Here is a 16176-nt window from a genome sequence, read left to right as displayed (position 1 = left end):
CCGCTGGTTTCTAACCAGTCAGCCAGCAGGGCTTCAGGGCTTCCTGTGGGGGGTGAGTTCTGTTCCCTCCCCAGCACCTCAGCTCATTTCATGCACCCCAGGAGACGTTAGGGGTATGTTAGGATTCGTACCTTGGGCCACCCAGGCGGGATGAGTCTGTTCTCTCCAGGGCGTGGATGAAGGAGAGTTTCTTGTGGGTGTAGGAGGGGGATTGGGGCATGGCAGGGGAGTGGTGGGGCGGGGAGCGGCAGGGGGGCTCAGGGACCCTGCCTCCCTGCATGCTGCTGTCAGTGTGCAGGGAGCTGGAGGAAGTCCTGGGGGCACGTGCCAGAGAGGAGCCACCAGAGGAGCGCAGCACGGGGGTCCGAGGCCCGTAGCTCACCACCCCCATCACGTTGTCCCTAGAGCCTCCGTAGGCTGGAGGCGTGGGGCCTCTGGAGCTAGGGTCCCGGGGACTATCCGGGTAGCAGGCGCTGGGAGGCAGGCCGTACCCTCCAGAGCTGTCGAACATGCCTGAGTCCTGAGCCTGGGCATAGGACTGAGCCTGGGAGCACCCCCCATGGTGCAGCAGCTGCAGCTTCTCCCTCTCCTCCATCTCCTTACGCTCCTGGATGGAGGCCATGATGGTTTTGGAAAGGTTGTCGTAGCGCACCGGGGACAGGTCCCGGTCCTGGGGGGACTGCCTGCCCCTGCTCATCCCCATCCCCCTGGAGCCCAACGCCGGGGACAGATCCCGGTCCTGGGGGGACTGCCTGCCCTTGCTCATCCCCATCCCCCTGGAGCCCAACGCCGGAGACAGATCCCGGTCCTGGGGGGACTGCCTGCCCTTGCTCATCCCCATACCCCTGGAGCCCAACACTGGGGACAGATCCCGGTCCTGGGGGGACTGCCTGCCCCTGCTCATCCCCATCCCCCTGGAGCCCAACACCGGGCTGAAGCTGGGGGGGACCTGCTGCCTCTGGATCTGAGGTTCAGGCCGCCGCACGTGGCACATTTTGGTTGGCAGGTAGGGTGAGTGCGAGCCCATAGAGGGCATGCCGGGGTGGGCCATGCACTCGGCTGCGGTGGCTGGGGAAATGCTGGGGTTGAGCAGGCTGTCGTAGGAGAGGCTGCTGTTGCGGTTGGACAGTGGGGAGAAGACGCTCTTGTAGGGGGTGGAGGTGACTGTCTCAGGCTGGAGGACAGGCAGCTGGCCCTTGTCCCTGCGCTGGTGGGCCTGCTTCAGGCTGAGGGAGCTGGAGTTGATGGGGTAGGAGTCCAGTTGCAGTGGGGAGGACTGGAAGGAGCGGTGGAGAGGGGCGTTGCGATAGTCAGGCAGGTCCAGGTTGGGCTCTGAGCGGTAGTCGACATGGCAACGGCCCTCCTCCAAGATGGCTGACGCCTTACGGTGGTCATCTGGCATTACAATCTGACAAGACAAAACAACACAGAAGTAGTGAGAAATATGGACTATTATTTTGACTAGCCATACTATAATGACATTTTTGTTTTACCCCCTTTTTCTCCCCAATTTCAATTTTGTCTCATCGCTGCTACTCCCCAACGGGCTCAGGAGGTGAAAGTCGAGTCAATGCGTCCTCTGAAACATGACCCGCCAAACCGCGCATCCTAACATCCACTCGCTTAACCCGGAAGCCAGACGTACCAATGTGTCAGAACACCGTTTAACTGACAACCGAGGTCAGCCTGCAGGCACCCGGCCCGCCGCAAGGAGTCGCTAGAGTGCGATGAGCCAAGTAAATCCCCCCGGCCAAACCTTCCCCTAACCCGGACGTCGCTGGGCCAATTGTGCGCCACCCTATGGGACTCCCGATCACGTCCGGTTGTGATACAGCCCGGGCTCGAACCCGGGTCTGTAGTGACGCCTCTAGCACTGCGATGCAGTGCCTTAGACCGGTGCGCCACTCGGGAGGCCGTAATGAGAAAAGTTTTATAAAAAATTGAAACAGCTGTTCATTTATATGCAGTCACACTCGCAACTGTGCAGGAATACAGTAAAATATTGGGTAAGCCTGTTTGCAATTACTATTAGAATTTAGTCATTTAGTCTGACCTTCTCTCCTGCCGCATGGTAATGGACTTTAGGGATGGTGCCGAACGAGGGCCGGTACTTGTACATGGCCGGGGTGGAGGGATGGGTCTTGCCGGACAGGGAACTATCTGGAAGTGGAAGACAGAGAACAATGTTACTGTGAGAGACAGACTATTATCTGGTGTAAGGATGTAAGCATCCATTTTATGGTGTGTTAGAATTGATAGTGCTGTCATCATCAGAGCCTTTCATGGCTCATTATGTTGTTGTCTTCACCTCAAGCTAAAAAAGAAAAGCAAACTGAGAAAATAAGATTCAAAAGCTAACATATAAAGACAATCATAAGAAATTCTCCTTGCATTGAAATCTTTGCTTTGACTTTTTCAGCACAACAGACACTGGACATGTCCTAGCAATGTTGTTAGGTAAATCTTGTGGTGCTGTATTGATTTTGTCATTTCAAATAATGCAGTAACATAAAACACCACCAAGTGGCAGTAGAGATGGAAAAAACAGTCAGGAAGGAGCTCCAGACATAATGCACCATGACACAATAGATAAGGAATGGAGGTGGGGGCCACAAAAAATCTGAACTCATCCTGAGGGGCCACAGTGGCTTGCGGGTCTGCGTACCCTCATCGAGTCCATAACAAATCTGGAGCAGATTGACTGAACCAGGCCACTCATGACAAAGGACACTACATTTCTCCTCGCTGATGAAGAGCGATAGAGGACTGCCATGCTGGAGTTCATTCATCAAGCCTAACTAGTTATAAGTCACTAACTAGCACTGAGATGGAGCGCTTTTAGGAGGCCAGAGAGAGCAGTTCGGTGCAATACACCAGAGAGGGAAAGAAACAGAAAGAGACAGAAAGAGAAACACAGAGAGAGAGATACACACTAGTGATTTGCGGGTTGACTCATAACCCGCAGTCCCCGTGGGTTTAGGGTCATGAAATATTATGTGGATGAAGAGCGGGTGGGTGGCGGGCAGGTTGAACATAGAGAAAACAATGCATAAAAAAATCCATACATGTATAATTCTTGTGCAATTCATATCTATAGGCTACACTGAGGTTTATCTTTCATAATTTTTTTTATCTGCCATTATAAACTGGGTGGTTTGAGCCCTGAAAGCTGATTGTCTGACAGACATGGTATATCAGACCACATACCATGGGTATGACAAAACATTTATTTTTCCTGCTCTAATTACATTGGTACCAGTTTATAATAGCAATAAGGCACCTCGGGTGTTTGTGATATATGGCCAATATATTACAGCTAAGGGCTACATCCAGGCACTCCGCTTTGCGTCGTGCATAAGAACAGCCCTTATCCATGGTATATTGGCCATATACCACACCTCCTCTGGCCTTATTGCTTAATTAGAGCGTAAGCCAAAGCTTTAGGGCCTTACTGTAACTGCGCCAAATGCTATCGGGAAGTTGGGCAGAAAACATTGATCCACTGAGACAAAAAGGACAATGTTGTTGTTGAATTCAATAAGAGAAAAGCTGCAAAATAGAGAGTTGAAAATAAAGAAAAGGGAGGGCCAGAATAGTAACGTTTTGGAAAGATTTTGTGAAGTGGTTAAAGAGGTTGATAGCAGTGGGAAGTGTGATGTTACAGTGGCTTGCGAAAGTATTCACCCCCTTGGCATTTTCCCTATTTTGTTGCCTTACAACCTGGAATTAAAACAGATTTTTGGGGGGTTTGTATCATTTGATTTACACAACATGCCTACCACTTTGAAGATGCAAAATATTTTTTTTTGTGAAACAAACAAGAAATAAGACAAAAAAAACAGAAAACCTGAGCGTGCATAACTAATCACCCCCCCCCCCCCCTCCAAAGTCAATACTTTGTAGAGCCACCTTTTGCAGCAATTACAGCTGCAAGTCTCTTGGGTTATGTCTCTATAAGTTTGGCACTTCTAGCCACTGGGATTTTTGTCCATTCTTCAAGGCAAAACTACTCCAGCTCCTTCAATTTGGATAGGTTCCGCTGGTGTACAGCAATATTTAAGTCATACCACGGATTCTCAATTGGATTGAGGTCTGGGCTTTGACTAGGCCATTCCAAGACATTTAAATGTTTCCTCTTAAACCACTCGAGTGTTGCTTTAGCAGTCATTGTCCTGCTGGAAGGGGAACCTCCGTCCCAGTCTCAAATCTCTGGAAGACTGAAACAGGTTTCCCTCAAGAATTTCCCTGTATTTAGTGTCATCCATCATTCCTTCAATTCTGACCAGTTTCCCAGTCCCTGCCGATGAAAAACATCCCCACAGCATGGATGGCGTTCGGGGTGTTGGGTTTCCATCAGACATAGCGTTTTCCTTGATGGCCAAAAAGCTCAATTTTAGTCTCATCTGACCAGAGAACCTTCTTCCATATTTTTGGGGAGTCTCCCACATGCCTTTTGGCGAACACCAGACGTATTTGTTTATTTTTTTCCTTTAATTAAGCAAGGGCTTTTTTTCTGGCCACTCTTCCGTAAAGCCCAGCTCTGTGGAGTATACGGCTTAAAGTGGTCCTATGGTCAGATACTCCAATCTCCGCTATGGAGCTTTGCAGCTCCTTCAGGGTTATCTTTGGTCTCTTTGTTGCCTCTCTGATTAATGCCGTCCTTGCCTGGTCCGCGAGTTTTGGTGGGCGGCCCTCTCTTGGCAGGTTTGTTGTGGTGCCATATTTTCTCCATTTTTTAATAACGGATTTAATGGTGCTTTGTGGGATGTTCAAAGTTTCAGATATTTTTTATATAACCCAACCCTGATCTGTACATCTCCACAACTTTGTCCCTAACCTGTTTGGAGAGCTCCTTGGTCTTCATGGTGCCGCTTGCTTGGTGGTGCCCCTTGCTTAGTGGTGTTGCAGACTCTGGGGGATCTTATTTGGGGGCTTCATAGAAAAGGGGGTGAATACATATGCAGGCACCAATTTTCAAATATAATTTTTTTTTTAGAATTTTTTGAAACTAGTTATTTTTTTAATTTCACTTCACCAATTTGGACTATTTTGTGTATGTCCATTACATGAAATCCAAATAAAAATCAATTTAAATTACAAGTTGTAATGCAACAAAATAGGGAAAACGCCAAGGGGGATGAATTATTTTGCAAGGCATTGTATGTGTGATGATTGAGGCAATATACAAATTTGAATGTCACAAAACTGGGACTTCAAATATGGCACGTCAAGGGCTGTAGTCTACTGTTTAGAAGGGTTAAATGGAATAGTTATTGAAATCTGGGCACTGGCTTTAGGTCTATACAGTGCCTTCAGAAAGTATTCATTCCCCTTGACTTATTCCACATTTTGGTGTGTTATACCCTGAATTCAAAATGTAAAATGTATGTGTGTAGATGGACTTCTCATCCATCTACACACAATGCCAAATAATGAGAAAGTGAAAACATGTTTTAAGAAATGTTTGCTAATGTATTGAAAATGAAATACAGATATATATAATTTACATAAGTATTCACACCCCTGACTCAATACTTTGTAGAAGCACCTTTGGCAGCGATTACAGCTTTGTGTCGTCTGTATCAGCTTTGCACATCTGTATTTGCTGATTTTCTCCCATTCTTCCTCGCAGATTTTCTCAAGCTCTGTTAAGTTAGATGAGGACCAGTGGTGAACAGTAATCTTCATCTTTCTACAGATTTTCAATGGGATTCAAATCTAGGCTTTGGCTGGGCCACACAAGGACTTTCACGGGCCAATTGTGCGCCGCCCTATGGGACTCCCGGTCACAGCCGGTTGTGACACAGCCCGGGATCGAACCTGGGTCTGTAGTGATGCATTAGACCGCTGCGCCACTCGGGAGGCCCCAAACTGATAATATTTCAACCGCATAAAATATGCATCCAAGCCAAACTGAAATCTTTTCAGAAACATGTTAGGTCGTCTTCACTGCTTTTCCTTTCCTTAATTAAACAAGTCAAGTTGACTAGCTGACCAAAATGTTGGAAATTATAAGCAGAAACTTATCTAAATTAGGCTTTAAAAAAAACTCCGGCACCTCTTCTCAAAAAATCGTTCCTCTGTCTCTGACTGTACATGGCATTTTCAATCGCCCTACTGTATTTGCAGGTCAGGGTCGTTCACGAAAATGGATCGCTCCAACAGACAGCGAGTCCTGTGGCTTGCTATATAAAGTAGGCAAACAGGAATTGAGGCATTCAGTTACTTTTCTATTGAACGTTAGAATTTGCAAAACGTGTGACCTAAGCAACTTTGAGCATGGTATGATCGTCGGTGCCAGGTGCGCCAGATCCAGTATCTCAGAAACGGCCGCACTCTGTTAACCGAGAATGGTGCGACAAACAAAAAACATCCAGTCAGCGGTAGGCCTGTGGGCAAGAACAGCTCGTTGATGAGAGAGATCAAAGGAGAATGTCAAGAATTATGCAAGCTAACAGGCGGGCCACAAACTGATAATGGTGCAGTACAACAGTGGTGTGAAGAACAGCATCTCGGAACGCACAACTCGTTGATCGTTGTCACAGAGGGCTATTGCAACAGATAACTACACCGGGTTCCATTCATATCAGTTAAAAACAAGAAAAAGCGGCCCCAGTGAGCACACGATCAACAACACTGGAGAATTAAGGAGTGGAAAAACATTGCCTGGAACATGACAGCGAGTTCAGTTTACTTGAGTGGCCTGCGAAGTCCCAAGACCTCAACCCAAAAGAGCATCTTTGCGATAAGATGGAATGGGCCGCCGTCCAATCTGCAGCAAGTGTGTGATGCCATCGCGCCACCATGGACCAACATCACTGTGGAAAGTTTCCACACACACAGAGAGACAGAGAGAGAGGATTTTTTGTCAGGAACATATACAGGATACTACCCTCTACAACATAACCTTCACTCCAAATCAAAACTCAAAAACTGATTTTGGACGGAATTACGGAAGCACCTGGAAGGCTTACAACTACCAAAGATTATTATTCCAACGCTATACAGCAAATGCTCTGGAAAACAAAAGAAACCTGAAAACACCATCCTACCTGGAACTGAGTGAGTAATGTTTAGTCTGAAGCTATATTTTATTTCCAAAAGCCAAGAAGCAAAATACATTACATTACTTTATAAGGACTGAATGCTAAATTAAGGCTGCCAAGCTTGATACAACTTCAATTAGCACATATGTGTCAAGTGAGAAGTGTCAAAGCCCTTTAGCCCAACAATGGCAGGAGAGTCGCACAGTCTACTCCAACCAAATGGAGAGGCCTTAGAAGCTGCCTCCCGCTGTTTAGAGGTAATTAAAATACATACCCTGTGTATGTAAAGAATGATAAGATCACAAAATTAAGCTCCTTATGGAAAATCAAGAGACACTTTTTGTTGACTATTATAAAAATGGGAACATCTGCAACCTCATCTTCCACACAAACCATCCCCTGGCATGGCACAGTGCTATATTAACCAGACCATCCCCTGGCATGGCACAGTGCTATATTAACCAGACCATCCCCTGGCATGGCACAGTGCTATATTAACCAGACCATCCCCTGGCATGGCACAGTGCTATATTAACCAGACCATCCCCTGGCATGGCACAGTGCTATATTAACCAGACCATCCCCTGGCATGGCACAGTGCTATATTAACCAGACCATCCCCTGGCATGGCACAGTGCTATATTAACCAGACCATCCCCTGGCATGGCACAGTGCTATATTAACCAGACCATCCCCTGGCATGGCACAGTGCTATATTAACCAGACCATCCTCTGGCATGGCACAGTGCTATATTAACCAGACCATCCCCTGGCATGGCACAGTGCTATATTAACCAGACCATCCCCTGGCATGGCACAGTGCTATATTAACCAGACCATCCCCTGGCATGGCACAGTGCTATATTAACCAGACCATCCCCTGGCATGGCACAGTGCTATATTAACCAGACCATCCCCTGGCATGGCACAGTGCTATATTAACCAGACCATCCCCTGGCATGGCACAGTGCTATATTAAACAGACCATCCCCTGGCATGGCACAGTGCTATATTAACCAGACCATCCCCTGGCATGGCACAGTGCTATATTAACCAGACCATCCCCTGGCATGGCACAGTGCTATATTAAACAGACCATCCCCTGGCATGGCACAGTGCTATATTAACCAGACCATCCCCTGGCATGGCCCAGTGCTATATTAACCAGACCATCCCCTGGCATGGCACAGTGCTATATTAACCAGACCATCCCCTGGCATGGCACAGTGCTATATTAGCACACTACCCCTCTGTTAAGAGAGGTGGTGTAAACAAGAGGTGGAAACTCAGGATACTAGACAACGAGGACTCTGAGTCAGCTAATATAAATCTCTATAAGTCTGGAACAGTAATGGTACAGGGCAACCCCAAACAGTTTCAGCTGGACTTTCACCTAATCAAAGAATCAGGAGAAGCTCTCCCTTGAGAAAGATACCCCCACCCCGAGCAGGTCAGACCAGACCTCTTCATTATATAACCCCACAGACGAGCAACCCCAAGCGGAAAGTCAACCTCCCAGCACAGAGTACTACCAGATTGTACTCCTTATGGACTCAAATGGGAAATATATACAAGAAAAAAATACACTGTGTTTGGTGAAAAAGTGTCTAAACTCTGGTGTCCAAACACCCAGCGCGCCCTAGACCTTCTGTCTGAGGACCAACTAGGTTCACCTAGCCACATAATAATACACACAGGCACCAACGACCTGAGAGCCCAGCAGGAAAGGGTGGCCACAACACTGAAGGGAGTGATTGAAAAAGCTTCTTCTACTTTCCCCAATGCGCAAGTGGTTATCTCCACCCTGCTACCACGAAAAGACTTCCACCCTGCTACCATACAGTGGGTAAACGCAAGTATTTCCCATGACTGTGCCTCAAAACCAAAAATTTTCCTGGCCCACCACTCCACCCTGGACTTGAACAGCCTCTATGACCAGGTCCACCTATACAAGGCAGCAGTGCCCATCCTTTGCCCGGACTCTAAAGGACAGCGCTCTTAAACGCAGCCCCAACACTTCACACAGAAGCAACAGATCAATAGACACCCCGCCCAGACCAGCGAGACACTCTCCCAGACCTGCAGGACCTACTCAATCATGAGGCATCAAAGCCAAAGGAACTGAGTAATATTAAGAAATGCTGTAGATGGAAGGAATGTAGTTTGGAAACCTACCCCCAAAAAATTAGGCAACAACACATTCAATCCCTTTTAGACAACTTCCTTGATAAAACGTTCCACTGTAATAGTGAAGGTGTAAACTTGGCAGTAGAAAATCTTAACAGTATATTTGACCTCTCAGCTTCCCTATCAAATCTAAAAATCTCAAATAGAAAACCAAAGAAAATGAACAACAATGACAAAATCTAAGAAAGAAATTGAGAAACCTGTCCAACCAAAAACATAGAGACCTGGAAAACCTGAGTCTACGCCTTCACTATGGTGAATCACTAAAACAATACAGAAATACACTACGGAAAAAGAAGGAACAGCACGTCAGAAATCAGCTCAATGTTATTGAAGAATCCATAGACTAACCACTTCTGGGAAAATTGCAAAACACTAAACAAACAACAACACAAAGAATTATCTATCCAAAATGGAGATGTATGGGTAAACCACTTCTCCAATCTTTTTGGCTCTATAACAAAGAACAAACAGCAAAAACAAATACATGATCAAATACAAATCTTAGAATCAACTATTAAAGACTACCAGAACACACTGAATTCTCCAATTACCTTGAATGAGCTACAGGACAAAATAAAAACCATCCAACCCAAAAAGGCATGTGGTGTTGATGGTATCCTCAATGAAATGATCAAATATACAGACAACAAATTCCAATTGGCTATACTAAAACTCTTTAACATCATCCTTAGCTCTGGCATCTTCCCCAATATTTGGAACCAAGGACTGATCACCCCAATCCACAAAAATGGAGACAAATTTGACCCCAATAACTACCGTAGGATATGAATCAACAGCAACCTTGGGAAAATCCTCTGCATTATCATTAACAACAGACTTGTACATTTCCTAAGTGAAAACAATGTACTGAGCAAATGTCAAATTGGCTTTTTACCAAATTATCGTATGACAGACCACGTATTCACAAACTAGAATGCTATTTGGCCCTAAACAGAGAGTACACAGTGGCAGAATACCTGACCACTGTGACTGACCCAAACTTAAGGAAAGCTTTGACTATGTACAGACTCAGTGAGCATAGCCTTGCTATTGAGAAAGGCCACCGTAGGCAGACCTGGCTCTCAAGAGAAGACAGGCTATGTGCACACTTCCCACAAAATGAGGTGGAAACTGAGCTGCACTTCCTAACCTCCTGCCCAATGTATGACCATATTAGAGACACATATTTCCCTCAGATTACACAGATCCACGAAATATTCGAAAACAAACCCGATTTTGATAAACTCCCATATCTACTGGGTGAAATACCACAGTGTGCCATCACAGCAGCAAGATTTGTGACCTGTTGCCACAACAAAAGGTCAACCAGTGAAGAACAAACACCATTGTAAATATAACCCATATTTATGCTTATTATTTTCCCTTTTGTACTTTAACCATTTGTACATCGTTACAACACTATATATATACATAATATGACATTAGTAATGTCTTTATTCTTTTGGAACTTATGTGAGTGTAATGTTTACTGTTCATTTTTATTGTTTATTTCACTTTTGTATATTATCTACTTCACTTGCTTTGGCAATGTTAACATATGTTTCCCATGCCAATAAAGCCCCTTGGATTGAATTGAGAGAGAGAGAGAGAAGAGAGAGGAGAGAGAGAGGAGGAACGCAATGATTTTGCATAGATTGCCCATTATTACCTTCGCCGGACGTCAGCTGGCTCTTCAGCTGGTTGTAACGGTCTGCTTTGGGAGGTAGAGGAGGCTGGGTGTCTAGGCCTTTGTCATCCACGGCCAGGCCATCCAGACTGATCTTGGACTGGACAGGGGAGATGACGAGGGGTTAAAAGTGGTCTTAAAAGGAACAGCAGGTGGAGGAACAGAACCAGGGATAGGCCAAGGGATATGACTGGGGGACAGGGTTAGGTAAAGGGACTGGCTGGGAATAGTACAGTTGAAGAGGACTAGAAAGATGGCTAGGTGAAATATAGATAACAGGACTGGGAATAAAACCAGGAATAGGACATGGAACTAGAAATATGACTGTTGTATCTACTGAATGTACCGAAGCTTACTTTAGACTGGAGGATACTGGTGTGGATCCCGTTGTTGCTGACCTTGATGCTGATCTGTCTGTCAGAGAGGTCTGGTCTGATGAAGGGGGGCTGGATAGAGACAGGGGGCTTCTTCCTGGGGTCTACACCATTGTACCTGTATAGAGGAGAGGAGAGACGACTCATCGTATGAGAGTTAGCCTGAGTCCCAGATCTGTTTGTACTGTCTTGCCAACTCCTGTGTTATTGTCAGGTGACAATGACATAGGATTTGGCAAGACTGCACAAACAGATCTAGGACTCAGGCTATATGGGAATATGGGGCAAATTCAGTGGTGGATGATGACTATAATAAAACCGTTTCAGTCCCCACCTGGGTATTGTCTATCTGTGGCTATGTATACTGTTAATTTTAGCAGTGTATTATCTCCCAAAAGGTCTCTTTAAAATCAGGCTCTGGGGTCTGGCTGCTGAATGTGTTTGTGCTGTGCTTGATTTCCCCTTAACTGTTGTGTGATTCAGTTCTCCCAGCCATCTGCCTTCCTCTGGGGGTATAGGTGGCTTCCTTCAGGCAGAACACACCCACCCACCCACTTGGACATTGCTGCAGTTCTATCTCAGCAGTCTACTCAGAATGACTACAGCAGAACAGGTACCATGGCAACCCCCTCAGTCTTGGTTACCGCTGAGCTTTTTTAAAAACATTTATATTTTTCTCCCCAATTTCATGATTACGATCTTGTCTCATTGCTGCAACTCCCTAACAGGCTCGGGAGAGGTGAAGGTCTAGTCATGTGTCCTCCTGCTCACTTAACCCGGAAGCTAGACGCACCAATGTGTCGGAGGAAACACCGTTCAACTGACGACCGAAGTCAGACTGCAGGCACCCGGCCCGCAAGAAGGAGTCGCTAGAGCGTGATGAGCCAAGTAAAGTACCCCCGGCCAAACCATCCCCTAACCCGGACGACGCTGGGCCAATTGTGACCGCTGAGTTTTTATTGCCCGTCTATCCGGCTCCCACCACACACACCCCCTGACCTACAGTAGGAAACCATGTCCTCCTTACCTGGGCGCCAGGGGAGCACACAGGACATACTTGATGTTGCCACAGCAACCACGCGTGAAGGGATTTACTCCTCCACGGAACTTGCCCGTCACCTGAGGAACAGAAGGCTTTGTTAGAATGGGGGAAGACGCAAGGTCTGAACACACACACAGCTAGAACTAGCTAGCAGATTTGAGTTGGCAAGTGAAGCTGCAATGCTGATATTGTGTCCTGTGTGATACATGATAGAATGTACTGTATGTTTGTGAGTGTGTGTGTGTGTGTGTGTGTGTCTGGTTAAGCCGCTCTTAGCTGGGCCCCTTCTCACCTGTTCGTTAGTGGTGCGACCTCTGGCGACAAGGACCATATGGAAGCCTGTCAGGCCCATGACTGGAATGAAGAAGAGCCCTGCTATACACATCACCACTAGACTTGATATACGTAGTAAAGGAGAGCGCAACGTTGTTAGGAGCCATTTTTGCAGCTGCAAACCAACCAGCGCTGCCACCAACAACGTTATGGCTGCCACGGAGCCATTCAGACAACTATTTTATTTTCTCTATACAACAATCAAACATTATCAACAATCATTATCAGGATTGTCAACCCATAGAAAATGAGCGGGGTCCATTCTGGTGGTCCATTTTAATGCTCAGACACACTTTTCCCCAGGGCCTTCAGAACAGAACACAAAAGGCCCTAGTTTTGATACAATAGAAGGTGAAATGAGACCCGGCTGGCGTCAGTGTGGAAGGATACGTGACGGTGGTGTGCAGCGTGCCCAGCTGCTCCATGTGGTGCAGCACGAACAGCAGGCCGAAGGAGAACACGCCCACCATGTGGATGCTTAGCGACAGCAGGAACAGAAAGAAGTAACGGTAGTTCCTGCGTCCGATACAGTTGTTCACCCAGGGGCAGTGGTGGTCAAAGTCCTGAGGAGAGAGTGACAGATGGGTGTTTAGGATGGTGGAGAGATACAGTTGTTCACCCCGGGGCAGTGCTGGTCAAAGTCCTGGGAAGGGACAGAGAGAGAGAGGGTGTTAGGAGATGGTCATCGGGTAGAGTGGAGATCAACAGGATCATACTACATGATAAAAGCTTTTCAGTGTATTCACACACTCCACAGAGATGTTTCAATCAATTCCATCATCTCTAATTGCATATGTCAGATTTCTAGAGTTTTTAGAAACATCTACTGTACTTTAGCTGACTGTTTTTGATTGTGGTTGAGCGTCTACTGAAGAACACAGAACCAGCGTAAGTAGTTTGACTGAAATATAGGAGGCTGCCTCACAACCTTCAGTTCAAAGTCAGATTTCAACTCTTTCATGGAGAGATAGACTGTACATGAAAGAGCGGTAGGCACAGCCGCATCAGTAGGCTACTGGGAGAGCAACACAGCTGGAGAGTGGGGCTTCAAATGGGAAAAACAAAGTTATGAAACCAATCTTCTGTTTTACTGAATGTTGCTTGGATGTGGTGTAAAACATGATTGCAATCCAATAAGGAATAACATTGTTCACAGTATGTTGACAGGTCTTATCTGTGAACACATACCATCAGTCAACCGTAGAGGTCACACATAGAAACAAGGCTAACACCACATTGAAATGTCAACAGCTGACAAATGGACTAGAGTGTGGTGTCTGTCGGTCTGTGTCTGTCAGTGTCAGTCTTACCTCCACACAGTTGTCACACACACTGCAGTGAGAGCAGCGGGGCGGTCTGTAGAAGTGACAGGTAGCACACCATTTCATCCGGACCTGAATTCCTTTGATCTCTACATTCTTGTAGAGAGGTGCCCGGAAATCATCGTCCTTGTCCTCATCCTCATCCGCTGTCACAAGGGGAGAGATCACGTTAGCAGGCAAGTACACACACACACACACACACACACACACAATCTAATTTATGATTCCATTTGACAGGGGCAACAGGAGGTAGACTTAAATTAAGCTAACTCCCATGGTTAGCTGTCTGTACAAATTTACATTTTATAAACAATATGCATTTTGTAGCCCACATCTTTGGCATCAAATCTACATTAAATACACAGTTTACAGCAGGTATAAAGGTGCTAGCTCCCTCAACAATGCAGAACATGAATCAATAATAACAATGAAAAGAGTCAAGTGAAAAATAACAAGTAGAAGAAGTGATAGAAGAAGTAGTATGCATAGTAATAATGGACTGGATTTACAAATATAAAATGGGCAGTGGAATCAATAGTATATAATAGAACAGCAGTGTTGACTGTGTGTGTGTATGCATGCATGCATGCATGCATGCATGCATTTCTGTATGTATGTATGTATGTATGTATGCATGTATATATACAGTGAGGGAAAAAAGTATTTGATCCCCTGCTGATTTTGTACGTTTGCCCACTGACAAAGAAATGATCAGTCTATAATTTTAATGGTAGGTTTATTTGAACAGTGAGACAGAATAACAACAAAAAAATCCAGAAAAACGCATGTCGTGGATGGGTATTCCAGCATGACAATGACCCAAAACACACGGCCAAGGCAACAAAGGAGTGGCTCAAGAAGAAGCACATTAAGGTCCTGGAGTAGCCTAGCCAGTCTCCAGACCTTAATCCCATAGAAAATAAGTGGAGGGAGCTGAAGGTTCGAGTTGCCAAACGTCAGCCTCGAAACCTTAATGACTTGGAGAAGATCTGCAAAGAGGAGTGGGACAAAATCCCTCATGAAATGTGTGCAAACCTGGTGGCCAACTACAAGAAACGTCTGACCTCTGTGATTGCCGACAAGGGTTTTGCCATCAAGTGCTAAGTCATGTTTTGCAGAGGGGTCAAATACTTATTTCCCTCGTTAAAATGCAAATCATTTTATAACATTTTTGACATGCGTTTTTTCTGGATTTTTTTGTTGTTATTCTGTCTCTCACTGTTCAAATAAACCTACCATTAAAATTATAGTGGGCAAACGTACAAAATCAGCAGGGGATCAAATAATTGTTTCCCTCACTGTGTGTATATATGTGTGTGTGTGTGTGTGTGTATATATATATATTATGTGTGTGTGTGTGTGTATTAATATATATATATATATATATATATATATATATATACACACACACGTAAGTTTGAGTGTAAGGGTTGGTTGGATGTGTTTAAACCATTACACAGTAATGGTTAAAGCCCAGAGGGCCTGCATTTGGATGGATGACAAAAAAATGATCACATCAACTGCACACCCTACTCATTGGACGAGTACATTTCCAGAGTTTTTGTAGATCTTTGCACAATGGGCCACTTGACAATATTTCTATGTGAAGTGTATTGCTCTGGAGCAAGATAGGAAATAAAATGTGATGTCTTTCAGTTCATCAAAGAGCCCATTCAACCTGAAGGATGATCGTCATGGGATTCGTACACTTGGAACAACCACACACACACAACCACACACACACACACACACACACACACACACACACACACACACACACACCTACTGAGAGACTTCACGGTTGTTATGAGTTTTCAGACTCTTCAAATAGATTTAAAAGGTAACTGACTGGGAAACTGAATGTAAACATCTCCCCTGCAGTCTGCTCTTTAAAAACAATCCTCAGCAGACAAATTAATGAGAGGCTTTATCATCCAATACACAATATACGCCTTTACATTTCAAGGCTGTCAAGACTTTACATTACAGAACAATAGAAGCCTTTACATTTGAACCTGGTAGTCACATTCACTGTATATACAGTACCAGTCAAAAGTATGGACACACCTACTCATTCAAGGGTTTTTCTTTATTTTTACTATTTTCTACATTGTAGAACAATTGTTTAACACTTTTTTTGGTTACTACATGATTCCATATGTGTTATTTCATAGTTTTCATG

At 45.3% G+C, this 16176-nt stretch overlaps 1 protein-coding gene across 1 annotated transcript in view; it reads right to left on the bottom strand.

The window, feature by feature from the left end:
* LOC106580465 (palmitoyltransferase ZDHHC8B) overlaps positions 1–16176 on the bottom strand; it is a 99916-nt gene that overhangs the window by 4440 nt on the left and 79300 nt on the right. Inside the window, exons 3-10 of the mRNA XM_014161567.3 lie at positions 13983–14140; positions 13063–13235; positions 12632–12734; positions 12325–12416; positions 11280–11415; positions 10906–11023; positions 2054–2160; positions 132–1408 (exon numbers count right to left, since the gene is read on the bottom strand). Of these exons, the coding sequence (XP_014017042.2) occupies positions 132–1408; positions 2054–2160; positions 10906–11023; positions 11280–11415; positions 12325–12416; positions 12632–12734; positions 13063–13235; positions 13983–14140 (2164 nt within the window). The remainder of the gene's footprint in view (positions 1–131; positions 1409–2053; positions 2161–10905; positions 11024–11279; positions 11416–12324; positions 12417–12631; positions 12735–13062; positions 13236–13982; positions 14141–16176) is intronic.

This window comes from Salmo salar, chromosome 20 (assembly GCF_965601325.2).
Source record: "Salmo salar chromosome 20, fSalSal1, whole genome shotgun sequence".
In the NCBI taxonomy this organism is placed as follows: domain Eukaryota; kingdom Metazoa; phylum Chordata; class Actinopteri; order Salmoniformes; family Salmonidae; genus Salmo; species Salmo salar.
The sequence above is the reverse complement of the archived record's forward strand: the minus strand, read 5'-3'. Positions and strand labels throughout refer to the sequence as shown.